Source organism: Festucalex cinctus, chromosome 16 (genome assembly GCF_051991245.1).
Source record: "Festucalex cinctus isolate MCC-2025b chromosome 16, RoL_Fcin_1.0, whole genome shotgun sequence".
NCBI classification, from domain to species: Eukaryota; Metazoa; Chordata; class Actinopteri; order Syngnathiformes; family Syngnathidae; genus Festucalex; species Festucalex cinctus.
Window position 1 is genome coordinate 22,063,448 of NC_135426.1, and position 24,154 is coordinate 22,087,601.

General features: G+C 46.1%; 4 protein-coding genes across 13 annotated transcripts in view; all 4 read right to left on the reverse strand.

Annotated features, from left to right (window-relative positions):
* Positions 1-127: 127 nt before the first annotated feature.
* On the reverse strand, positions 128-3,649 carry mansc1 (MANSC domain containing 1). 4 transcript variants are annotated; one of them, XM_077501468.1, is made up of 4 exons: positions 3,425-3,649; positions 2,416-2,644; positions 2,212-2,352; positions 128-2,063 (listed from the first exon to the last, which is right to left on the reverse strand). In XM_077501468.1, exons 2-4 carry the CDS (start codon positions 2,609-2,611, stop codon positions 1,138-1,140), a joined length of 1,263 nt encoding a protein of 420 aa, XP_077357594.1. In that variant the 5' UTR covers positions 2,612-2,644; positions 3,425-3,649; the 3' UTR covers positions 128-1,137. The 4 variants fall into 4 exon arrangements, with proteins under 4 accessions (XP_077357594.1, XP_077357595.1, XP_077357593.1 ...); XM_077501469.1 differs by having other exon boundaries at positions 3,416-3,649; XM_077501467.1 differs by lacking the exon at positions 3,425-3,649 and adding an exon at positions 2,956-3,405.
* An 886-nt stretch (positions 3,650-4,535) lies between these two features.
* On the reverse strand, positions 4,536-5,469 carry c4h11orf98 (chromosome 4 C11orf98 homolog). The gene is made up of 4 exons (XM_077499211.1): positions 5,431-5,469; positions 4,976-5,100; positions 4,804-4,901; positions 4,536-4,633 (listed from the first exon to the last, which is right to left on the reverse strand). The coding sequence occupies exons 1-4, from the start codon at positions 5,467-5,469 to the stop codon at positions 4,536-4,538; spliced, it is 360 nt and encodes a 119-aa protein (XP_077355337.1).
* phf21b (PHD finger protein 21B) overlaps positions 4,877-24,154 on the reverse strand; it is a 32,793-nt gene continuing 13,515 nt past the window's right edge. For 2 of the 6 annotated variants that reach the window (XM_077501465.1, XM_077501459.1), the window contains exons 12-17: positions 24,050-24,116; positions 22,923-23,026; positions 20,384-22,632; positions 5,400-5,593; positions 4,976-5,100; positions 4,877-4,901 (exon numbers count right to left, since the gene is read on the reverse strand). In XM_077501465.1, coding sequence (XP_077357591.1) covers positions 22,429-22,632; positions 22,923-23,026; positions 24,050-24,116 — 375 coding nt within the window. In that variant the 3' untranslated portion in view covers positions 4,877-4,901; positions 4,976-5,100; positions 5,400-5,593; positions 20,384-22,428. Of the gene's footprint in view, positions 4,902-4,975; positions 5,101-5,399; positions 5,594-14,927; positions 15,045-19,729; positions 20,195-20,383; positions 22,633-22,922; positions 23,027-24,049; positions 24,117-24,154 lie in introns of those variants that run through there. The other 4 variants (XM_077501462.1, XM_077501461.1, XM_077501460.1 and 1 more) reach the window with 4 other exon arrangements.
* LOC144004317 (parathyroid hormone-related protein-like) lies at positions 6,146-15,457 on the reverse strand. 2 transcript variants are annotated; one of them, XM_077501472.1, is made up of 4 exons: positions 14,928-15,457; positions 8,729-8,829; positions 6,584-6,956; positions 6,146-6,460 (listed from the first exon to the last, which is right to left on the reverse strand). In XM_077501472.1, exons 2-3 carry the CDS (start codon positions 8,812-8,814, stop codon positions 6,590-6,592), a joined length of 453 nt encoding a protein of 150 aa, XP_077357598.1. In that variant the 5' UTR covers positions 8,815-8,829; positions 14,928-15,457; the 3' UTR covers positions 6,146-6,460; positions 6,584-6,589. The 2 variants fall into 2 exon arrangements, with proteins under 2 accessions (XP_077357598.1, XP_077357599.1); XM_077501473.1 differs by lacking the exon at positions 14,928-15,457 and adding an exon at positions 8,899-11,106.

The window sequence follows — 24,154 nt, forward strand, 5'->3', positions numbered from 1 at the left end:
AGGTAATCACATTTCAACGTTAAAAAAAAATAGTTGCACTCTCCTTTCCCTAAACAGCACCCCACAACAATAAATTAGTGAACCAACACACTTTTCACTATTACACAACTTAGAAATCACACTTGCATTTGACGTGTAAATGTCAAACTTCACATTTTTAATGCGTACAAGAAGAAGAAAATTGCTGCAAAAAGCGTCGCTTGGCAGGAGAACAAAATCAGCTTTGGATTTAATACATCAGCATGAAAAATCTGATCAATGTGAGCAAAAAAAAAAATGCGTAAAAAAAACAAGTGACGAGTGATTGGGCCTGTTGCTGCCGCCACCGTGTGGTCAAGGGCAGTACTGCAACATAAACAACGGCTAAGAAAAGCTCAAGAAAAAAGAAAAAAAAAGTCATTCAATACAACAAATGCATCTTAGCGTTCAATCTTAAAACATGTGAGTTACATCCAAAGTGTGTATGTGTGTGTGGTATTGAGTGAATGTGTAGCAAGGAAGAAGACATGCAGGTGATGTAGAGGTGCAACAATTCATTGATAAATGGACAACATATTGATAACTATTTTGATAATCTATTGATCATTTAGAGCCACTGTTGAATTTAAAATTGTCCATTTTCAGCCTTTCAACAGGAAATATTCATTGATTTCTTAAGTCCTCCGTGAAAGTGTACTGATTAGCTTAAAAAAAAAAAAAGACGTTTGCAGCCATCTGCTTTTGCTTTAGAAAACAATCAACATTTTTGCCGATTTTTGACGGGTGTTATGGACCAAACTTGGAAATGAATCAGAATAAATTTAGATTGTTAATTTTATGCACTGTCTACTCTGAAATATTTAATTAAGCAAGCAATGGAAATGAAAAATTATTCCTTTATCAGACTAACCTAATTGATTATTCAAATGTTACTTGCGGCCCAAAGTTGATAAAATGACAGCCCGGTCTTATGAGGTCAAGTCCTGCATGAGTCCCAAAGTGTTGTTGACGAGCGTCTTCCTGAGTTTGGCAGCGTCACAGATATGTGTCCAATCCCGACTGGTATCAAAAGACAAACTTTGTCAACCTATGCGCCGACTGGGCCCCCAGGACCACTTCTGCCCACAATATGGCAAACGGGAGCGCGGCCTTGCCGCTTCACAGGTCGTAGTGGAGGTCGTTGAGCTCCAGCCGTGTGTAATGGCGTCTGTCGAAGGACTCCATGGCCTTGCGCCCGCCCGCCGCCAGCGCCAGCATCAGCGCCGCGACGCCCACCACCATCAACGCCACCACGCCGCTCTTGAGCGACCCTGTCGCCATTTTCATGCTAGTGTTCTGGGCTGTGTCGCCGTGGGGACCCACCAGCACCTTGGACGTCTGACTCCGCCTACTGCTAGATGTTATCAGAGTTGGAGTGGTCAGAGTTGAAGAAGGCGTGCTTGTTGTCGTAGGAGGAGGGGTCGTAGTAGGAGTTACAGTCATAGGAGGAGCGATGACGGTTGTAGTAGGCGGAGTCGTGGTGCTAGGAGGCGAGGTTGTGGTGCTAGGAGGCGGAGTCGTGGTGACAGGACGGGGTGGCGTGGTGGTAGTTGAAAGAGTCGGTGTTGTAGGGAGCGGACTCGATATTGTAGTGGGAGGAGTCACGGTAATAGGAGGTGGAGTCATATTGGTTGTAGGTGGCGACTTGGTCATAGGAGGCGGAGTCACGGCAGCAGTAGTTGTTGTTGTAGTAGTAGTAGTAGTAGTCGGAGTAGTAGTAGTAGGTGGAGTCGTAGGTGGAGGAGGCGGACTTGTTGTAGGAGGTGGAGTCACAGGAGGTGGAGTATTCATAGGCAGTTTGTCAGCAGTCCTAGGCCCCGCCTCCTCATTGGGCAGATGACTTTTTGTCTTTTTGTTGGTTTTTGTCTTGTTTTGTTTTTTCGCCATCTTGTCCATTCGTTTGGGGCCTGTCGTCGTTATGAGAACGGGTGCTAAGGCCGCATCGCCGGCATGGGTAGGTGTGGGCGCGGGCGTGGCGGCTATCGTCGGTCGGCAGGTGCTCGTTGTCGTAGCAACTGGACGGGCGGTGCTTGGGTGGATCACACCTGTGCGGGAAACCAGGAAGAGGAAGTGAGTAGAAGATGAATCGACGAGACAGGACCAGGACGTGGATTAAGACCATGTGACTCCGACCAAACGTGGACAGGAAGTGAGCACATGACACCTGAGCAAACAGGAAAAAGAAGCGCTCACCCTTGAAGATGTCGTAGGTGCGCACGCCAGACGGCGCCTTCATCAGCGGACAATCGCGCTCGTTGGGGCAGTGGTACAGGAAGCAGTTGTCTTCGCCGCCGCGTTTGTTGCCGTTGAACACGACCATGTTGCACTTGGCGCCTGCACAAACACCAACACGATGAAGATGATGTCACCACCACGTCAGGACGACGTGGCGCTCACCCTGTTGCCCCGGCTGGGAGCAGCAGGCCAGCACGCAATCCTGCTCGGTGGCCAGCGATCGGGCCACGGGTGCGCCCACGGCGGCGATGGCCACCCTGGTGTTGACGGCGGTGTTCTGGTGCTGCCGGGAGAAGCAGGGCTCGCGTTGTGAGTGGACGCACGCCAGCGTCAGCGCCAGCACCAGCGCCCGAGTCATAGCGGAAGAAGGACCCACGGGCTGGCGGAAAGTCTGCACGGGACAAACAGCGTCAAGTTCAACATCAAACGCAGGACACATCATGTCATGTCGGATTGGTCCCCAGTCTATTTCAGGACCAGCGGAGACAAACAATGGACCAACCGAACCGAAGCTAAGGAAGAGAGCAAGATTTGTTTTAAGGAACCTAAGATAAGATAAGGAATGGAGCAAGCTTTGCAGAGCTTTGCCAGCGAGCGTCCCCCGGACGCTTGACAAGAAAATGATAAGAACTTCGAGCAAAAATCAAACATTTAGGAATATTTTCTTTTGGGCCAGCGAGGACGAGAGAAAAAAGTGAAGACCTGCATGGCGGAGGCGTCAGCTCAACTTCTTCTTGCGAGCTTGAGCAGAACCTCTGGTGTCCAAAGTGCACTCAGAAGGACTTTGCCTGCACAGTGACGCCGAGTGAACCTTGCAGCCCAGGAATGACGTAATAAATCACAATATTCAGCGTCGTCATTAATTGCACTCATCCAACAAACAGGATCGATTTGTGCCAAGTCATGTTTGCCCATGATTCCAAGGCATGCTAATGCTAACGCTAACGCGGCTAGCTCGCCACATAAACTAAAAAATGTCGTCTTTGTTAGCCAGCCGGTGACGTCACCATTCGCTATCATTGGGCTCACACGCGCACAATAAACGGCGCACTCGTTTCATCTAATCTTATCCGCGCGTGACGTCACGCTGGTTCCGTCCACAGGTTCGACCGGTGCTGGTACCGCCTGGTTCCGACGCGCGCGCGCAATCATGTAAACGTACCGTACGCACCTGCCGGATGCGCCGCTATTCGTCGGTCCGGTTCAGTCGCGCGGTTCCGTCATCGGCCTTCCGACCCAAGTCGTCGTCCGCCCGCGGATGAAGAAGCCAAGCGAGCCGAACGGAGCCGAGCCGAGCCCGCCGGCAGCTCCTCGTCTTGAAACACGGAGACGAGGAAGCTCGCTGGTTCCGAGCAGATGACCCATTTTTGGCTTTGTCCTCCGGGAGGGGGGAGGGATGCAAGGGGGCGGGGCTGCCACACGCCCCGTCTTTTTAAGACTCTATCAGACTTATTTGATTGTATTTGGTTTGATCGTACTGTATTCTTTATCTTTTTACTTTTTTTTTTATTATTATTTTGAACACATTTTAATCGGATTATAAGTTAATTTTTGTTTTTACTATTCTTGTTCTTTTTATGAATCAGTTTTGTCATTTTGTTTCTTATTTGGGGAAAAAAGCGGCGTGTTATTCCTTGTCATCTTTATGTAATCATTAACTTTTTTTATGTTATTCTTAGATCTTATTTGTATTTTTCTTATTCCCTTTTTTATTATTGCAAACATTTTTGGGGCTTTTTTTTTTTATTCAATTGTAATTTCTGTCTTAGTTTGTAATCTATTTTTATTTGAATCAGTTCTTTTTATCTTTTTGACCAAATTGTATTTTTATTTTAATCATATGTATGCCTATTTCTTTTATAACCCGTGACTACATTTGGCTAGCACTCCGATCAATCATATCCATTTGCCTTCAATTCACAGTTAAATAATCCACATCCTCATAATAAATTACAAGGGATGAAATGAATCCATAATACAAAAACATTGCAAATATAATGCAAAATGGACTGAATGCATTATCCATTGTGTTTTATTAAACAATGTACATATAAGAATGTGGTACAGTCAAGAGTACGTACGTGCACATTTTCTGTGCAGCGTATACTGGTTGACGCAAAGAAAAGAGCCAAATATTTTGGTCAATCTTGTTTGTTGGTTGATGAGAATGAAAGAAATATGATTCAATTTTGTGCGTGAAGTTAACTACACTTACACATTGCTATTTAGGCAGCATTGGTGTCAAACATTACATTGACGTCAATACAATCAAGTATTTGAGGTTATTCCACATCGGCCATGTTGACGTCCTCACAGACTGCAGTCTTCATCGTTTTCTTCTTGCGCACCTTCTTTTTTGGTGGGGGAGTTGCAGCTTCAACTGGCCACAACACACAGACACACACAGGACAAATTTGGATCCATACAAGAATTTGGAGGCCCACTATATTGTGGGTCCACTTTGGCGCCCCTCAAACATACCAATTTGGAAAGCCAAACCCCCTCCCCAAAAAACAAAAAAACAAAAAAAACCCAAAAAAAAACCAGTACCTTCCATTGCGGCTTTGTCCTTTTGGAGGTGTTGCAGCTGCTTGATGAGCTTTCGCTTCTTCTTCCCTGACAACGTGATGTTCGCCCTGGGACTCGTTCTGCCATGAGGAACAAATATTCTTTTTCAACATGTCGCACACACTAGTGGTGGTGAGGCTAGTCAGCAACTAACTTCCTCTTCTTGAGATGATGGATGGTGATGAGGCCTTCGTCCAGCACAGCCCCAACAATCTGATTTCGTTTCTTCTTCTGTCGCCCCAGGACACGACGGCGTTTGAACAGCTTCTTGCCCAACTCCTGCCACAAAAATACAACTAGCACAAAGCAAGACAAGCAACTTCCAACATTTGCAATCACACATCATGTTTATGCTAACTCCTATGATAAAACACTCAGTTGCGTTCAGCTCCTGAGAATCGAACGTGGTTCCATTTACTGCAATCAACTCAAAATAGTACTCAAAACAAAATACTAACACAGTGCACGCTAAAGCTAAACTGGCTGCTGTGCTGTTTGTTCTGCGTTTATAGGAACCCACAAGTTTGTAAAATGAAATGTCGCGGCCCTTGGTTGCGCGTATGCGTGTGTGTAGTTACTTGTTTGTTGCTTCTCGCATAATTTTCTTACGGTTTTGGGTCTATTTATCTTCCCTCCGGGTGGAGACATGCTGCCTGCTTGCCGTGTTGCCTCTGTCCGCTTCCGCGTTTTCTTCTTCGACGCCTGAACTGCGTACCGGACGGAGGTCCGCTGCCACCAGCAGGCCACGTGAGACACTACAACGCCGCCAACGCTGTCCAAGAATAGCAAAATGTCAGTCAGGGACGGTAGAAAGGAGAGCCCAAGCCGAGAAAATATGGAACTTAAGTATTCGAAATAATTTTATTAATCAACACATGCTCATTGGGAAATGATTCTGGCGCTCATTTGGTCCACAGTCTGGAAGACGCATTGATGACCACTCCAACGACATCTTGAAATTGCAACTGATTTGAGGCACTTGTAAAGGGGTCAAACGTGACGAGTAGAGGAAGCCGATTTTATAGAAAATGCAGTAGGCCAACCTTTGCACTGCCAACAATTCACTTATGGGCTTTTGGAAAAACGCCCACGAGTTTGTCAGCATTTTCAAATGGATGCACAAATTGATGTCAATTTCAGTGCTTTTCATAAAATATCACCTGCAAGTTGCACAAACACTGATTCATAACATTGTTGAAAATTAACTTGTTTTTGTTCTGAAATTTCAGATTATTCTTATGACTTGCAACAATCATCAAGACATGCATATGAATCTTTACCAAATTTCCATTAACGAACAAGTGAAAACCAGACGAATAATAGCTTGTGTCAAATGTTTAATCTCAGTGCAAAGTGCCAAAAGCAACCGCCAGGGGGCGTCATTGACAGAAGATGAACTCCAAGTCTACAAAAGAGCAAACTCTTCTTGTTTGTCGGCGTAAAGTGCATGACGGTCGAAAACATCAAATAAATACAACATTCAAACCAAATAAATTACAACACATATGGAATAAAAAAAATATTTCATTTTCACGTCATTTTCTATTCTACTGCTTTCTATTTACACAATAAATATTCATGTTTTCTTTCCAAACAGCAAGACGACTGTTTAGGGGTCCACACCGCTTGATGCAGGGTCCTGCACAAAAAAAGAAAAGACAATTCAAGTCAATTAATAAAATTAACGTTTCAAAACACTTTATTCAATCCATTGTTGTGATTATGATGCTGCTGCTGCTGCTAATACGTGGTTGCCGCCCACCTGCGTTCAGAGCTGCGGGGCCCGCCTCCCCGGCAGGGATCGGGCCCTCCTCTTCCTCTTGTCTCCATCCTTCCTCCTGCCGGGCCGCCCTTTCTTGCGCCGTTTGCCGTCTTTGAAGCGCTTGTCCGTTTCCTGCGGCAGGTTGGTGGCCTCGCGCTCCTCCGCCGACCAGTCTGCTGGCAAGCTCTTGCTCGGCGCCGGCACTTTGGAGAACGGCGGCAGGATGGCCGGCCCGGCCTCGGGGAGCGGCAGCTGGCGGATCTCGGCCGTGTGGACCTCGTCCAGGAGCTCTTGCAGCCACATGCGGCGCTTGAAGTCCTGCAGCGTGCGGCCTTTGTCGTGCATCAGCTGGGCGTGCGTCACCGATCGCCGCCTGCACGAATGCAAAAGAAAAGCGCTCGTGTTGAATTTCTTTATAGCATCAAATTAATTATGGACAAAATATTAACTTTTTATTGTTATAATGGGCTAAATAAGTGAAGTATTCCTTTTTTTAATGCTAGAACATACAGAAGGCTTTGATGCAGCCTCTCAACTCAAAGAATGGTTGAATTAATGGAAGTTATTACACAAACGGACAGCAGGTGGCAGCAGAGCAGAGGTGATCAACCAGGGCCATGTTGAAAAGCTAAATTACTCACAATTCTAAATACATTTGTGGATAATGATCAAACTTAGCTATATTCTAATGCTAATTGCTGCAAAACGGAAACAGAAAGAAATGTACTTTTTTTTTTTCCTGATGAAAGAATCTTTCTTTTGGTTGGTTCCATGTTTTTACAGCAATAGAACACAATATTCTGTGGGCCTTGCAAAATCAGTCAAATGGGGATTGCTTCTGTGAAAATGGCTGTGAGTGAATAAGTTAAGATCTTTTTTGGACAACTGTGATATTTTTCCTTAAGTTATTTCGAGTAGATTTTACATGTATTTTCTCATCTCAAATGAAGCTTCATGTTTGTTGAATTTGGACGTTTGCTTTTTTTTTCTGTCGACAGGTCACCTTGTGACGTCCACAAGGTGGCGCTGCATCCTGACAGACGCTTCTCCGCCACTTTGTTGGGAGAGGCGCATTCGAAGAAGCATCGTTCGCTCCGCTTTGATTCCGTCCAGATGGCCAAGACGGGCGGCGCTCTTTCTTTCTGTTGTGCTTCCGTGCGCTGTTATCTTTCCCGCGGGCCGGCCCCGATCGGGTTTCTCAGCTGGCTCAGGCCACTCCAGTCCTAAACAAACACCAAGGCCGAGGGCGGGGAGCCTGGGAACCCCACGCCGGCCCGATCTCAGCACACAAACAGCAACACGCCCGGCCGGCCTCCGCCCGACCTCGCCAAAGCGGGCTGCTTCTTCCTGGCCCCGGGACAAGCCCCAGCGGGACGCCCGCGGAACTCACCATCCGCACGGGCACACGTCCGACGGCGGCCCCCTTGCCTGATCCAAATCGGACTAGCGCTCGCACAAAGTTGACCTCACGACTCAAATTTGCAACTTTGAAGCCGACGCGTCACCTGTCCTCAGAAGCTTTCCCTCATAGTTATGGCATTTTCTCACAAAATGACAAAATTTCTTTTGTCAAATTACATTTTTTTTTTCTTGTGCTGCCTTGTTTCAATGGTAAAATTCAGACTCGTAAAATGATGACTTTTACCTTTGACGTGTTTAAAAAAAAAATAAATAAAAAATCTTTCATTGTAAATTTCAAAGTTTCTTGTGAGCTTTTTTGCTGTTAAATATTTTTTCTCCTTGTGATATACTGATCTTATTGGAAAATAATTTTATTTTGAGCTGTAAAAGATTTTCTTGTAAAATAGTGACTTTTTCTTGTGCCATGACTTTTTAGAAACAAAATAACTTATTTCCAGAAATGTGGACCTTCTTAACTGTGAAAAGTTTTCTTTTAAATGGGAAAATGTAGAATGGACACTCTTTCTTGCCTTGTAATCTTATTTTTTTTAATCAAATGAGCATTTCTCTTCTCCGTTTCCGACTTTTGATCTCTTGTAAAAAAACACATTTTCCTTTTCTTTTCCCAAATTGGTGCCCATGAAGGCGTGCGAGTGCAAGTGCGTGGCTGAAGCGCGAGGACGAGGAGTTGCGTACGTGAAGGTGAAGGAAGGATGAGGATGGCGAGTAAGAAGCGGAACTTACATTCTGGCGTCGGTGGGTCGGGCCCGGTTGGCGTCGGGCGAGCAGAGGAGGAAGGCGGCCAGGAAGATGGCGCGGACGCTGGACATGTCGGGCGCACGCGTCTGCAAAGGACACACGAGCAGCTTGAGCGGACGCACTCACACACCAAGACTCTGAAGCATAAAACTTACATTCCCTCCGTGGACTTTGTCACAATTACAAATAATAATAATAATTTTAAAAAAAAGTTCCAAGAAGGAAAAGTCCAGGAGCAGATCCAAGACGTTCTTTTGCTTCAGTTTTTTGTTGTTGCGCGTAAACTTGAGCAGACTGCGTGCGTCTGTGTGCGTGTTTCCAGATGTTGCGCGGATGCGGGAATGCCGCGAGCGGCTTCGGGATCAGCGGGAGAGCGGCCGGGCGGGCGGGCGGGCGCAGAGGGGCGGAGCCTCGGGAGGAGGGAGGGGCCGCGTAAAGGAGGTTTCCATGCCAAGCGACGGCCTGATGACAAACTCCGCGTTGGAGCGCGCGGACGGACGCGGCCGTCCTGGTCCGGCATTCCAGCTGATCCAAAAAGTCATCTTCCTCACTTCCAAAAATGAAGCCCCTTGCAGGGCCCCCCACAACCAAACACACACCAGGAGAACACACACAAACACACTTGTGCACTCACTATTGAACACTAATCCACCAAGTCACACACTGTGAAAACACGCACGCATACGTGGCTGACCTTTGGCCTGCGTATGACATCATCACATCGGTGGTGGTCCCACTGTGCTCGTCTTCTGCTAGCAAGAGGAAGAAACGGCGGCGTGTGGCACGTTGGTGACGTAAACCGCCACGATGCTAATGAAGCTAATGACGCTAACTGACACAGCGAAGACACTGCCAGTGATGTCACGATGGCCATCTGACGCTAATGTTCAATAACGACCAAATGACTAAACGGGCATGCTAACAAACATGAGGACACGTTGCGTAACTGAGCACATCATCATCATCTTCATCCCAATCGACAGGAAGGAAGCCACAATTTACATGCATCCCTGTCCGCAACAAACTTCATCCTCCTCTTCCTCTTTTCGACATCCAACATGGCTGCATGCAAGGACCGCTAAAAATGAACTTCCTAGGAAAGTCTGTCACTCACTTGTGAATCTTCACAAACAACCAATCAGAAGCCAGTGTCAAGGGGGAGGGGCTTTACTTAACATACTGCCATGCTGTTGGCGTTCACCAACGATTCGATGTGGACGAGTTGGAGCAATGTTGGCTATGAAAGCGTGCTCCAAAACAGCCTTCGTTCAGGGCCCGTTTCCATGGAAACGAAGGCCGCGTGGAGTTGGACATTGGTATGCGGTCAAATTTGGCCTTCGGAGGATCTAACCCACGAATTTAGACATAGCTACAAACTATTAGCCTAACTTGCAATTCCTATTAGCCGGACTTGAATTTCCTATTAGCAAAACTTGAACTTCCTATTAGCCCATCTTGAACTTCCTGTTTGCCAAACTTGAGCTTCTTGTTAGCCAGTCCTGAACTTCCTGTCGGCAAGTCTTGAATTTCTTGTTAGCCTGACTTTAACTTCATGTTAGCCTGATTTGCTCTTCCTGTTAGCCAGACTTTAACTTCCTGTTTGCAAAGTTGAACTTCCTGTTAATCAATCGTGCACTTCTTGTTAGCCAATCCTGAACTTCCAGTCAACCAGTCTTGAATTTCTTGTTTGGTAATGCTGTGAACAGCAGCAGGGTGAATTGATGTGTTTGCGTCGTCGTGGAAATGTTTGCAGACACTTAATCCAACATGTCTGCTCTTTGAAGGATCTATTTTTAGTAGCTTGGAAAAAGAAGACTTCTTGCTGCTTCATCAGCACACACGCACGCACCAAGATGGCGTCCTCCCGCTGAGTCAGCGTTGTCACGGCGCTGTGGTCGGAGAAACGCGACACCTTTGCACAAACACATGGAATCAGGACCAGGCCATAATCAGGCTTATGAGCACCTGCTAGCTAGCTAGCTAGCATGTGGCATGCTATGCCCGCTTTATGGGCCAAGGTAGGGTAAAAACTGTGGAGGCTGGTGCAACGTCGCGGAGGGGACAACAGGCGGGTGGGGAACCGGGGGGGATTGTGAGAAAGCGCGGCGGTGGTTCTGGCCAAGACGAAGTGTCGTGGTTTGGTTTGGACGCCACACAAGAAGAAGACAACACCGCCGCCGCCAACTTCTCTGAAGAACGTTGCGCGAACAAGGCGGGAAAGCCCGACGACTCATCACTGTGACATCACAAGATGGAATATTCCGCAATGTCATGTCAATCAGGACACACACACACACACACACTCGAGTCATGTGATTGACATCACGTTATGGACGCGTGTCTGACAGAAGAGTCCAGTGATTGACAAGTTAAAGTCATGTGACCAACACGCGAGCAGCATTTGTCCTTTGTGTGTGTCGTGTTTTGCTTGTGAGTCACACAGTGTGTTCTTGCGGGTGTGTTTGTTTGTTTACGTCGCTTTCGTCTCCGCCCGGCTGGGACATCCCCGCGGGATGACGCTCGCCCGCGTCGTCATCTTGCTTGTCGACATCCATCAAAGTGATGGTGACACACGACGGGTCGAGGGCGACGCGTGCCAGACAGATGTGTCGCCGGCTAACGAGCGTGTGGCGCTAATACGCTAACAGTTGTGGCGCGCGCTAACGAGTGAAGAGTTGCGGTCGGCCGGGGAGACGCTCAAAGGATCCGCCGCCGCCGCCGCCTCGCTAACGCCTTCCAGAACTGTGGAAACTTCTCAAGGCCACAGAGCGTCTTGGCGCTCACTGCCTGCGTGTGCGCGGTTGTGTGTGTGATAGTGTGTATGTGAGATAAGTGTGTGACTGTGGGTTGTGTATGATATTGAGTATATACACGCGTGTTATCGTTTAAGTGTATGATTGTATTAGCGAGCATGATTGCGTTAGAGGGAATTTTTGTGCGTGTGAGAAAGACGCGAGTTTGGGCATCTGTGTGTGTAACTGTCAATGTGCACGCGTACACGCACACACCCGGGTGCCAACGAGGCTAACGGTGTCTGCGTGTCATGTTTCTTGGGGTGTGCATGCGGCGCCAAGCGAGCGAGTCGGCGTCTTTTGTGGACTTCCTGTGACGGAATCGAGTCAAACAAAGCGTGCGTGAGTTGTGGGAAATTCCTCACATTGCAAATGGCTGCCCCGCCGTCAACCTCCACCAAGATGGCCGCAACGCATTGGATCAACATTGACATTGTGACGTCCGGGCTCCACAAACACCCTTATCGAAGTTATCGCCTCACCTTCCTGTCACCCAGGAAATCGCGCACGCAACCTCACACCCATTCTGTCCAGTAGAGGGCATTAGGCAAAGACGTGACAGCATGTGACATCAAATATTTCGATTGGTATGTTGGAAATTTTGACTTCCTGCCAAATTTCAACTTTCTGTTTACCAGTCTTGCACCAGTCTTCTAAATTTCATTTCTGTATAGCAGTGCACGATAAGTATTGGTCGGGTCAGTTTGGTCAGTTCAAAGATTTCTCCATTATTTTTGTCAAAACAGGATTTTCGGTGAAACTTGCCTCTCTTCTATTGCTGATTACTCAGGAATGACAAATGCTAGAGAGAAATGTTTTTTTTTTTCTGATGAAAGATGAGGGTTTAAGCTTTCTTTTATATACCCATAGAACACAATATTCAGTCAGCCATCAAAAATGGGTTAAAATCTTGTAAAATGGTTGGCACTTAGGGGTCGGCAGCGCTGCAAATGGCTGGCAGTCAATGAGTTAAGTACTAGCTAAGATTGTAGCCTCAGGTGATTTTACACCTGCCGACACTTAGGCTTAGCATTAGCAGGCACGTTCGAGTGTATTGTCTTTGTAAGGTTATGAATTCCCTGCTGTAAGGTTCCACCTTGCCCCGCACACTGGCCTCATTCATGCATTTTAAGAATTGCACGCGCTGATGTCACGGCGGCCTCGAAAAGCTCGTTTGCGGCACGTGACATGGAAAGCCCGCCGAGTTTTAGATGACGGATGAGCAAGGGCGACCTTGAGCTTCAGGTGGATGAAAACCCGTTTGTTTCGTCATGGCGGAAAATCACTTTCACGTCTTTCTGCTGACCTTCACTCGACAAACATGCCGGCATGCCAGCGGCACCTCATGGTTAGTCATTTTTATTTTATTTAAAAAAATAATAATAAACTTGATTTCTTCAGTTGACCATGAAAACCATGAACGACCTTCAAAATCTACACAAAACTAGTTAAATACAGTCAAGTGTGGGAAAATATAGTAAAGTCCAGGTTAAGTATAATCAAATCGAGTGGTGAATAATCAGTGAATATGTTGATGCGTCCACACAGACAGTCCAAGAAAAAAAAAAAAAAAAAAAAAAAAAACTCAGGCAAGTAGACGCACACGCACCCATGAGTCATACGTGCTGGTAGGTGGTCGCTAAGCTAACTGCGGCTAACTAGTGAATGTAAACAGGAAGCTGAAAGGAGCAGTCAAAGCAATAAAAACATTTTAAAACCAATAAAATTATTTGAAAGGGTGATAAAAAGCAACAAAAAGTGATAAAAAAAAAGAATCAAAAAGAAGTCAGGATGTGGTTGGGGGTGCTGCAGTCGTCAAACAAGGCAGCAAAAGGGGAGAGTGGGGGGTCTTGTACAGGTCCAACGTGTCATTTGATGGATGAAGTTGCCAGGACAACAAAAACCACAAACACACCGACACCAGTGACAGCCTTATGTAATAAAATAAACTAATGCTATTTTAGCATGCTAAAACTATCGTATCAGTATCATGCTAATGCTACGGTAGCATGTGACAGCATGTGTTGCTAATGCTACTTTTCCATCAGCACCACTCCGCTCTGCGGCTGAAGGGACTTAGTGAGCAAGAGATTTTTAACTCAAACTTCAATATTTCATCCATTATTACATAAAGATACAATACAAGAACACTGTTGTTGTATTCCTATGAATTTTGCGACAGGCGGATCTCTTTGTTAGCGCAAAACCAGGAAATGGGCTTGTGCAGCAGAGCTCCTTCATGAATCGCTATCAGCCAATCAGAGGACAGTTACGACACGGCCCCACTCGGCCTTGCGTTTTCGAACCACCTCTGAGATGGTTCTGAAAAACGGTTCCATTGCAACCGCTCGGGCCTTTGGAAAAGTCTCATGGAGAAGCACCACAAGTGCCGCCATGTTCAAAGTGACAATTGACTCACGACGACAAATCAGCACAATTTGAAGAAGAATGAAAAGAGACGTGGGCGTGGCTACAAGTTCTGGCAGGACCGCTGGGTTGTGGGCTTGGATGGTGTAGTGTGGCAGCCAAAATCCCCTTCTACTTGTACGCCGCCTCTTGCTCCTAATTAACATGTCGCCACAACGACCCACGGAGAGGCGGGGGGCTTGCTCACACACACACACACACACTTTCTCACAGACAGACGCGCGCACACACAGTGACACGCGCACGCCAGCAGAGACGGTCTAAAAATAAAAGTGTGCCTTTTTCAAGTTTGTGGCTTTTAACGTCAGCATGTAAAAGTGAGTTTCTTGTTCACAGCTTGACAGGAAACCACAACACACACGCCTCAGCGGCCGCAATGCCGTCCAAGCGGGGGGGTTGGGGGAGGGGGGAGGCTCATTGAGACAAGATGCTAACAAGCTAACGGGCACCATGAAAATGCTAATCATTGTGATTTTCAAAATAAATGCAGATGTTTGCAGAAGTCTTATGTGAATTCAACACAAAGGCGGAAATTCTAAGGATTTGAACCATTTTTTTAATGGACTCTCAAGTCAAAAATGTTGTTGGTTCTACGTAGCCTCAACTTGGTTTGTTTTGCAGTTTTTGTTTTTAGGACAGCATGTTGGAAATAAAATTGAAACTAGAGGGCAGGGGTCCGATTTTTGCTCCTACCAAAAATGAGCAAAAGCCGCCTGACTGCCACACAACGCATGCCAAAAACGAAAATTATTTCTCTGAGTGCAATGCATGATGGTAGATTCACTTTTCCAGATTGAAATTCCTCACATCACAGCCCAAAAGCATTGCGCGGTGCATTCGAGGACATTGGTGGTGCAGGAAAGAATTGCATTCCACCAAATCATGGACTCATCATCTATTTTCTGCGCCTTCCTATTTTTAGCGCTTCCCGCCTGCAAAATGTCGGCCACCTGGCCAGTGCTTACCTTTGCGGCGTTCCATCGCAGCGGGCGACCGCTCGTTTCCGGAGCTTCCAGTCGGCGCTCAAGTGTCACGCTTCACTTTCAAAACACAAATATGGGACAAAACCTTCAAATGTGGACCTAAAAAAAAAAGAAAAAAAAAGAAAACGTTTTTCAATAGTGACATCAGCTGTGTTGGCTGTAATTCTATTTTTCATACAGTACTTTTATCTTTTTACAATAAATCATCTAACATCTAATGAGAAACAATAAATCCATTTTAGTCACAAAAAAAGGGCATGTTGTATAAAGGGATATAATGATATCCAAACATCACAATAAAAAAAAAGAAAGAAAAAAAAGCTCATATTAAAAAAAAAAAAAGAAAAGAAAAAAAAAGTGCTTTTGTACGTGACAGCAATGCATATAAACAACCTACAACCTTTAATAGCACTTAATATTGAGGCACTTATGCAAGTAATAATAATAATAATAATAATAATAATAATAATAACGTCCCTCCACATATTGACTAGCTTCACAAGCATATTACGTTCCGCTTCATCTGACCATCAGCGTTGATTTCAAAAATGGAAGGGCCAAAACATGCCTTGTGAAAATTAAACTGCACTAAAAAAAAAAAAACTAGCCACCAGAGGGTGCTAGAACTGCACAAATGGAAATCAACCTAACTTTTTAACTGATGTGCTGCTTTTAATATTGCGACATGACAGCGACGATATACTGTGGCAGTTTTAATATCGCGACATCAGGATATTGCCATTATCGTTACTACATTTTTCCAGTTTTCTTCAATGTTCTCTTCAATTATTGATTAAATGGGGGGTACTCCAGCACTCCAGACCAATACTGCGACAGTTTGCTGTCACTGGGAACCCTTTGAAATTGGAAGACAAATGCCAAAATGAACTGTAAAGTGGGTATGAGGAGGCTGGTGAGGAAGAGGATGGTGGTGAGGAAGGTTCGGTGGCAGTTATGGGTCGCGCTCTGGCGGCACATGTTAGAGATCAACAAGTGAAAAAGAAGAATGTTCCGTCTTCTTCTGTGGTCTCACTCTTTATTTGGAGAAGGAAGGTCAGGTGTTCTTGTTTATGAGGCCACCCAGGAGATGCTCATACACACACATGCAGCGACCATATCACCAGCTCAACGGCTGCTCTACTGCCATTTTGCTGCCTCTTTCCCACCTTTTGGGATGCTTTGTTTTTTGTCGGGTGCTTTTGGTTGTTTGTGTTTCGGCCCCGCACTGATAGAGAAGACCAAAAGGGCGGCGCCCAGAGGTGAAAACATTCCGCCAGGGTGAGCGCAAAGAAGAAGTTCAGAAGCCGGACGTTGGCAGGAAATCACAGGCGGCGGCGCGTTGTGATAAAGATCAACGGGATCACCGTGAGAATGGAGAGCCCCGCGTTGCTGCAGCTGCGCTGGTTAGCAATTAGCCTAGCCTAGCTTAGCACCTGCCCGATGTAAACAAAGCGAGCGCGGCCTTCCCAGGGAAGCTTGAAAGCGTGTGGAAGCGTTCCCACTTGGAAGGCGGGAGGAGACAAAAGAATCCGAGAGTGAGAAGAAAGCCAGCAAGGCTTCCCGGCCCTTCAAAGTCAGTCTAAACAAAAGCGCGCGGCCATGCACGGCTGCCGCCAGAGCATCGCTTCACTCTCGCACCTTTGTCCTCCTCGCCCGATGATTCCCAACTATGTCCTTTTCCAGCATTCCTGTATTCCCTAAAGCTTTTTCTTTCCCCTTCTCTTTTCCACCACATCTGCCGCAAAGATGACCACCCCCCCCCAACCATTAGACAGACACAAGTGGACAAACAAAATGGCAGCATTGAGTAACAATATGGCAGCGGTGCTGCCCAAAAACGTTAAGCATACGAGAAAGCCTAAAAGTACCTATTACATGTACATTAACTAGTCTAAGTGCAATTTCTGGAGAAATTGCGTGGGAATGCGGAAAACTGAATGCTAAGATTTGAATGCATGCTTATGAAGTTAATTGAGAGATAAATTATGAAATTATAACCTCCTGGTTTCTGGACAATGCGCTTTAAATATGTGCCACTGAGCAGTATCAGACACCTGGTAATGATGATACGTTATATGTATGGAAGTGGGCGTGGAAAGTGATACTTAGAAAAAGTTCAATGTCTGTTTCATTGAAAATGAATGGGGAAAAATTTATATTAAATGTGAAATTGAGCAAATACTGTAAGTAATGTGGAATCAGACGATATATACCCCAGGAGGCGTGAATTTTTTAAGCTAGTAGAAATTTGAACAATTTAAATTGGAAGCATTAAATGAGAGTTGTTAGGCGGCAAAAAAGTGAGGAGAATAAAAATCTCAATAACATACGTGGGAATGCATCAGCATTCCCACAATTAAAGAAAAACATGCTTTCTTAAATCAGCAGAATGTTAATATTCAAAAAATAAGTTTTACAAGTAGCCCTGAGCGAAGCCGCCAAGAAGCTAACGAACGGCATGTAGCATGTTACATGTCAAAAAAAAAAAGATGACTCATTTGGATTTCCCAGCATGCCTCGCACGACTAATGAACGGCGCTAATGTCCGCAAAGGTCATGTGACTCCCGCAAAGGCGGCTTCGTTTTAAATCTTCATCAGCTAGCCAGAGAGCGAGCAACGCCCTAGGGGCGCCGTTAGCAATTAGCCGTTAGCCATTAGCCCGCCTGGCACGCGAGAACTTGCTTGAAGGATGGCGAAGGTGACAGCGTGACACTCGTCCGCTTCCTGTTCCCGCTGGGATGCCGTCTCCGCAAGCGAGTCGCCTTCAAATTGGAGGCGGCGTGGCCTTTTCAAAACTCGAGCGGTCAAAACCAGCCAAGAGCGACCCAGCCCATTGAAGTGAAAACAAAACATCAAATCCGCTCAAACCAAAAGCGGACATCCCTAATTTCCCTAATTTGTACTTTTTTGGAAGTTGGAAATTTGCCATTAAAAGTTGTACATTTTTGGATTCCCCCCCCCCTCTCATTTCTAAAAAAAAAAAAAAAATCCCATTTTCAAAAAGGAAATTGTGTTTGGATGCAACGTCTGGTCAGAGCGCTCAGTGGCTTGTTATGGCTGATTAATCGTCCGCTAGCTAATGAGTATGTTTAGACGGATGCCACTGAAACTCAACATTCTGCTTCCTTCAATAGCAGCCATTTTCTACACCACTTGCTTCACTACAAACAACAGACTGGTCGCCAGTTCATGTCAGTACACAAATGACAGCTTGGCCGCCTGTCAATGTCGGCACTTAGGGACTAACGTGTGGTTGTTCTTGAATAAAAGCCGACCTGAACCTCGAATCCGTGTGGCGCGCGATTCTCATTTTACATGTTGCCTGTTTCCGTTTGGTCCGCGGGCGCCTCTTTGATGTGTCGTCCAAGGCGAAGGCAAACTTAATGACCAACTTAACAAGCTGATCTTGGCCCGCCCTCGAGGCGGCCATCTTACGCGGGGCGCCCAGACACGTCGGCCATCTTGTCCATATGTTGCGTGTGGAACGCTTGCGTTTATTTTTGTTGCGGCAGGTTTATTTTTAGAGCGGGCGGGCAGGTTCAAAAGGTGCGTCGGGGGGGCGCATGCACATGTGTGTGCGTGTGTGTGAGAGCGTGAAGGTGAGGAAAGACCTCCGGCGTTCCCACACAAGCATTCCTTCCTCCTCGTTCTGTGGGAATTCACTGTTTCCACATCCCAGGTGATGAGGAGCTGCTGCTGCTTATGTCACATGCGTTTCAACAGCGGTTGGCTGCGCGCGCGACTGCATGGAAGCGCACTGCATGTGTGCGAGCAGATGTGTTTTTGTGTGAGCATATGTCAAGAATCAAAATAAGCGTTTTCGCATGGTAGTTCATTTCGCACCTCATCAAAACAATCTGAATAGCAAAACTGATAATCAAGCAGGCAAGAACGGAGCTGCTTGCGCTGCAGCATTTGGCTAGCAATGAGCTTTGGCTCGCTACTGCTGCAGCTAAACATTTCTGAGTGACTCACAAGTCAGTAATTCTCACCTCTGTGGTGTCTAATAAGCCACATTTCCAAGTATCATTCTCGCCAAGAGGTAGCGGGAAAAGACGGAAACGCCATGCTAATTGCTTAGCTAACCTTAGCGCAACAAGGCTAGCGTGTTTATTAGCACTAGAATGTAGTGCTTGGCCGATCAGTCCACTTCACAGACGCCTGGCTGCAAATGCATTAAAGTGAAGAACATCCGGATTTGCGCAAATTAATATGGGTTAGGTGGCAAAATGGCCGCCCCCCTGAGATAGATTTTTAGGGATGTAACGATAAGCGCCATATCGTGATATTAAAACTGTCACAATATCGTCGTCATGTTCACGATATTTAAATGCAACACATCTGTAAAAAATAAGTGAGGTTGAGTTCCATTTGTGCAGTTATAGCACCCTCTGGTGGCTCGTTTTTTAGTGCAATTTAATTTTCATTAGGGATGTCTTGGCCCTTCTACGTTTCAAATCTACACTAATTGTCAGACGAAGGGGAACGTAATATGCGTGTGAACCAAGTCAATATGCGGAGGAACTCAATGTTCCTCCTGTGTGCATAACAACCTAACATAATAATAAAACATAATAATAATAATAATAATAATAATAACGCACAATATTATGCTTTTTTTTTTTTTTTACAATATTGTGACCTTTTTTAAATATCGCCAACCTCCCCACAATATCGTGATAATTATCATACCGTGCAAGAAAAAAAACAAAAACAAACAAACAAACAAAACAACCTTGAATGTATGTATACATGCATGTTTCCATGAAGGAACGTAACTCACATTCAGTCTCGCTCCTAATTGCAGGGATGACTTTTGCAGCCAACGGCGTTCCGACAGAGTGCGCCATTGATGAGTCGCACATGACATCACAGCGTGGACAGGAAGTGGCGCGAGTCACCACGACAACATCACACCGTCCGTGGTTTTTCCATACGCGCTCAAAGATTCCCGACATTCCCGCTGTGGTCTGCGGTCGTTCAATATTTCAACATTTGCTCTTCATTGTGAGTCATCCTCCTGTGTGGCGCGGGCGAGCGCGCTTTCGCACGCAGGAAGTGATGTCAGCACGGACGCAAAATTTGAAAATCTTCGACAACTCTGACAACCGCTGACAGACTGGTTGGACGTAATGGGATGATGATGAGTTACTTCACAAATGATTGTCAAATTGTAATCTGATTACATGCCAATTACATTCCAGTATTAATGTGGTGAGAAATTTCCACAAGATTCCTGTCCGTCCATCTGTCAATCAAAAAGGAATGCCAGTCATCGCTAAGATGCTGCCATTCTTTTCTGGTCTTTTCAGTTTTCCTTCTTTTCAGAAGATTATTTGAATGAAGTGGGTTTTGATTTACAAGCGCGGTAAAGAAACAAATTCAAATTGTACCTCAAGACACCACCGTGTAAACAACCAAGTCAACAATTTGTCACCTGAGTGCTGGAAAGCCGCAAAGTGGCGCCATCAACGGAGGTGCTCGTCCTGCTCGCCACACGGCCTCAGGACTTCCTGTCATCCATCTTGTGGGCAGCAAAAGCGACTTCCTGTTGCCACTGGTAGCCGGCGGCCCCCCTCAGGTGCGCAGCGGCGCTTGTGGAATGTGGGCGGAACTTTGATGTGTCGCTTGTAAACATCAGACACATGCAGTTAGTAACTGACAAAACACAACCATGACTATGAGGCACGCTTTAGCATCGCACACACGTGAGCCCCCGTGGCCCCCCTCTACACATGCACACCATTTCAGCAGCCACTATGGAGACACTCCAACACACTTGTTTTGCACTTGACGAAGACATACATTGTAGGTGCAGTTCGTCAGTCGTCCACGAGGAGTCAGCATTTGACCAAGCCGCGACATGTTTTGTAGTTGAAATGTTTATTAAGGAACCCTCTTTTTTTCTTGTTTTCTTTTCGTAAGAAGTCAGTAGAAAAAGTGAACTACTACGTTGGCATATTGAAGACAAAAGACTTCACCTACTCGCTAGTCGCAACTTCCCGCGGTGGCATCGACACAAACCCAACCGCCGAACGATTGAACAAACAAACCAGACAAACTATTGTTTTTGCTGCTCCACAAAAGAATATATAAAAAAAAAAATCTTTGACGCAAGAGTTCTTTGTTCAAAACGTGTGCTCTAATAAAATAGTTCAAATTTGTTTGATGGTGCCACAGTTTCTCCCGGACAAGACCACATATGTGTGTGTGTGTGTTAGTGAGTTGGTGGGAGGGGTGGTTATGGGCCGGGCGACTGCTGGTTTGTTGGAGGAGGAACGAGGCCGGCCGGCAGGGGACGCTGCAGTGTGAATGGCAGCGCTGATATGATGAAGGCGTTTGTGTGACGGCAGGAAGACGAGCGAGCGAATGTTCAAGTCAGGCAGTGTGGCTGCGGCTCGCCAAACAACAACAAAGAAAATCGCATAACATCGCACTGACAGCAGGACAAAAATAAATAAATCTGCATCATCATCACAATCAAGACTTTTTGGCATACTGGTCTTGTGAATGTATCCTGTCAATCAATCCACTTTTCCATTGCGCTTTTCCTCACATAGGGTTGCTGGGGCCTATCCCGGCCAACTTGTGGCCAGAGGCTGGATACACTTTGGACTGGTCGCCAGCCAAGTAAAAGAGAGGTCGACAGACAAGGGGTTTGTGACCAGTTCAATGTCACAACACAAAGTCAGGACACATCAAGACAAACAATGGATTGGTCGCAAGTGAATGTCAGGACACATGAACTGGTCGCCAGTCACGTCAATGTCAATGCACATTAACGATGGACTGGTCACCAGTTCAATGTCACCACACTGACAAGCAATAGACTGATTGCCTGTCAAATCTGAGACAGACAAATTAACTGGTCGCCTGTCAAAGTCGGAACACATTTCAACAAAGGGCAGGCTGGTCGCCATGCAAAGTCAGGACAAACAAGACTCGTCACCAGTCGATGCAAGCACGTATACGGACAAAAAAGGCTGGTCGCAGGTAGAATGGAACGTTCACCAGGAAAACGTAGACAAACACTGGACCGGTCGCAGGACACATGTAGACGGACAAGGGACAAAAACACGATCGGGCATCAAGACAACACGGCAAGTCCAACAGGTGTACAGGCAAACCTCCCAAGCGGTAGACGGACGGGCGTCAGCGTGCTGGCGTCCAATCGTTGGACGAAGCGCATTTTCTATTTGATTCTATGGGGCTCGGCATTAACACGTCTATGTACAAATGGCAAATACTGCTTACTGGGTGTACTTTGCTCTTAAATACTTTCTTCTTCTTCTTCTTCTTCTTCAAATACTTCCTGAACTGTTTTGGCAAAAGAAAGTTTAAGGCGGACAAACAAGAACGACAAATTAATCTCGTAAGCACTGGAGGTCTTCGTAAAAAAATGTCCGTCGTCACCGTCAGAATTTTCAACTGGCCAGCCACTAGGGGCGCTGTGGTGGTGGTGGGTTGGGGAGAGGGTGGGGGCTAGTTGTCATCTGGTGAGGTCCGGAGGGGTGAGGCCACCGCGCCGCTTTTCATCCAGGACGGCGATGGCGGCGATGAGGAGGAGGCGGGGCCGGCGGTCGTCACGGTAACCTGGATAAGCCTGATGAGCGCTTTGAGTCGCTCCAGCGATGCCAGTGTGGTCTGCTGCCGCGCTGCAAGACGATCTCGCCGATCCAGGCAGCGCTGAGGGGAGCACGGGTCGCACGTTAGCATGTTGCTACCAGATCGAGCCTTGCTACATGTTAGCTGATAGGGGATTAGGATAGTTACACTTAGCATGTTGCTACGCAGGAAACACATTATTTCACGTTAGATGATATAGTGTTGTTACAATTAGCTAGTACTGGGTGATATGGCAAAAAATGGGCATGTGGTGGCCCTTTGCTCTCTTTGTTCAGCGCGCGAGACAGCCAAGTGGAAGGAGCCAACGAGTGCCCCGTTGTATAGTTGCACAATGTGCTTATGAGACTTACTTGGAGCGTCTTGTTGAGCTGCTCGTCTTCCTCCTCCAGATGAGCGCATTCCTTCTTCAGCTCCACATTTCGCCGCAGCAGACGTCGCTTCTCCTCTTGACGCACTGTCATGAGAAGGCGGCTTGTTATAATTAGAATTAGGACTGGAAATAGATACTAAGAAATTTGATTGAACGGCGGGTCGCCTTCAGAACATCCTGTCTAATTTGTGTTGGTACATTAGGTTTCATTTTGTAGTATTTGATTTGGTTGCCTGCTTGAATGTGACTTGAAGCACTTTGTTATTGCATATAAGTGAGAAAATAGTTCACTTATATGTACATTAACTTTCTTGTATGCTGTTGGCATATCCTACTCACAATTCCTTTTCTCAGCCTCTGCTCAAAATCTAAAAATAACCAACGTGCGTTGCCACTGTTACAACTTATTTTGGGTTTTGCCTGAAAACAGTTATCATGCACATTTTACACAGAGTACACTATCTCAGTATTGTGACTTACAGAATTTACATCTCGCGGTAATTTTTTTCTTGATAGGCTTTGCTTTCATTTCATTGTTGATGGTTCTAACATGATGCAGACGAAACTTTCAGTCGCACTCTGAGATACATCTTATTAGAGGAAATTTATAATTGCATTCTTACCCAAGAAATGTGCACTTCTCCCAGACTTATTGGTGCAACCTTATGCCATACACTAGTATTTTCACCATGGAGACAGAAGATATTGTGAAACTGCCTCGGTGAAACCAATGTATTTAAGTTAGGCATGCTTAGCAAGTAGCTACGCAAGATGGCCGCCAGTGGCTTCATTTCTCACTATGCTGAGTAGGTGGCTTTCTGAGTCCAGGTTCTTTTAAGACATTGTGGGTTATTCACTGAAAAACCAACCCACTCTTCTTGTGCTCTTTCTAAAATACCCTAAGATGCCACTAGATGGGGCCAAAGGCCTGTCTAAAACCAAAGAAATGCTTTGGTGCCAAAGAACTATGTTGAAGTGAGGAGAAAAGCGTCTACTCGACAGGGGTAATGTTGTGTAAATGGGTTTTTGGGGAGTGGGGATTTTTGACAGAGGCTATGCTAGTAATGGACAAAAGGTTTGTTTTGGCAGGCATAGATTTGGACCCACCTGTCTTGTGCGTGACATAAGACTGCACAAAGTTGTGAGGCCACGACATATTCTCCTTGTTCAGCACCTGCAAGGTCAAACGCGCATGATGACCACATCAGAAAG

Bases quoted from the DNA above. Each gene is read 5' to 3' on its own strand.
- mansc1 (XM_077501466.1), bottom strand. From the start codon at position 2,695: ATGATGTGTCCTGCGTTTGATGTTGAACTTGACGCTGTTTGTCCCGTG. The intron at 2,353-2,415 runs GTGAGCGCCACG...GTGTTTGTGCAG, and splicing joins CTCCCAGCCGGGGCAACAGG to GCGCCAAGTGCAACATGGTC. The intron at 2,064-2,211 runs GTGAGCGCTTCT...TTTCCCGCACAG, and splicing joins CACCTACGACATCTTCAAGG to GTGTGATCCACCCAAGCACC.
- c4h11orf98 (XM_077499211.1), bottom strand. From the start codon at position 5,469: ATGTCTCCACCCGGAGGGAAGATAAATAGACCCAAAACC. The intron at 4,902-4,975 runs GTTAGTTGCTGA...TCCTCATGGCAG, and splicing joins CATCATCTCAAGAAGAGGAA to AACGAGTCCCAGGGCGAACA. The intron at 4,634-4,803 runs GTACTGGTTTTT...TGTTGTGGCCAG, and splicing joins GGACAAAGCCGCAATGGAAG to TTGAAGCTGCAACTCCCCCA.
- LOC144004317 (XM_077501472.1), bottom strand. From the start codon at position 8,814: ATGTCCAGCGTCCGCGCCATCTTCCTGGCCGCCTTCCTCCTCTGCTCG. The intron at 6,957-8,728 runs GTAAGTTCCGCT...GCATTCGTGCAG, and splicing joins CGACCCACCGACGCCAGAAT to GCGGCGATCGGTGACGCACG.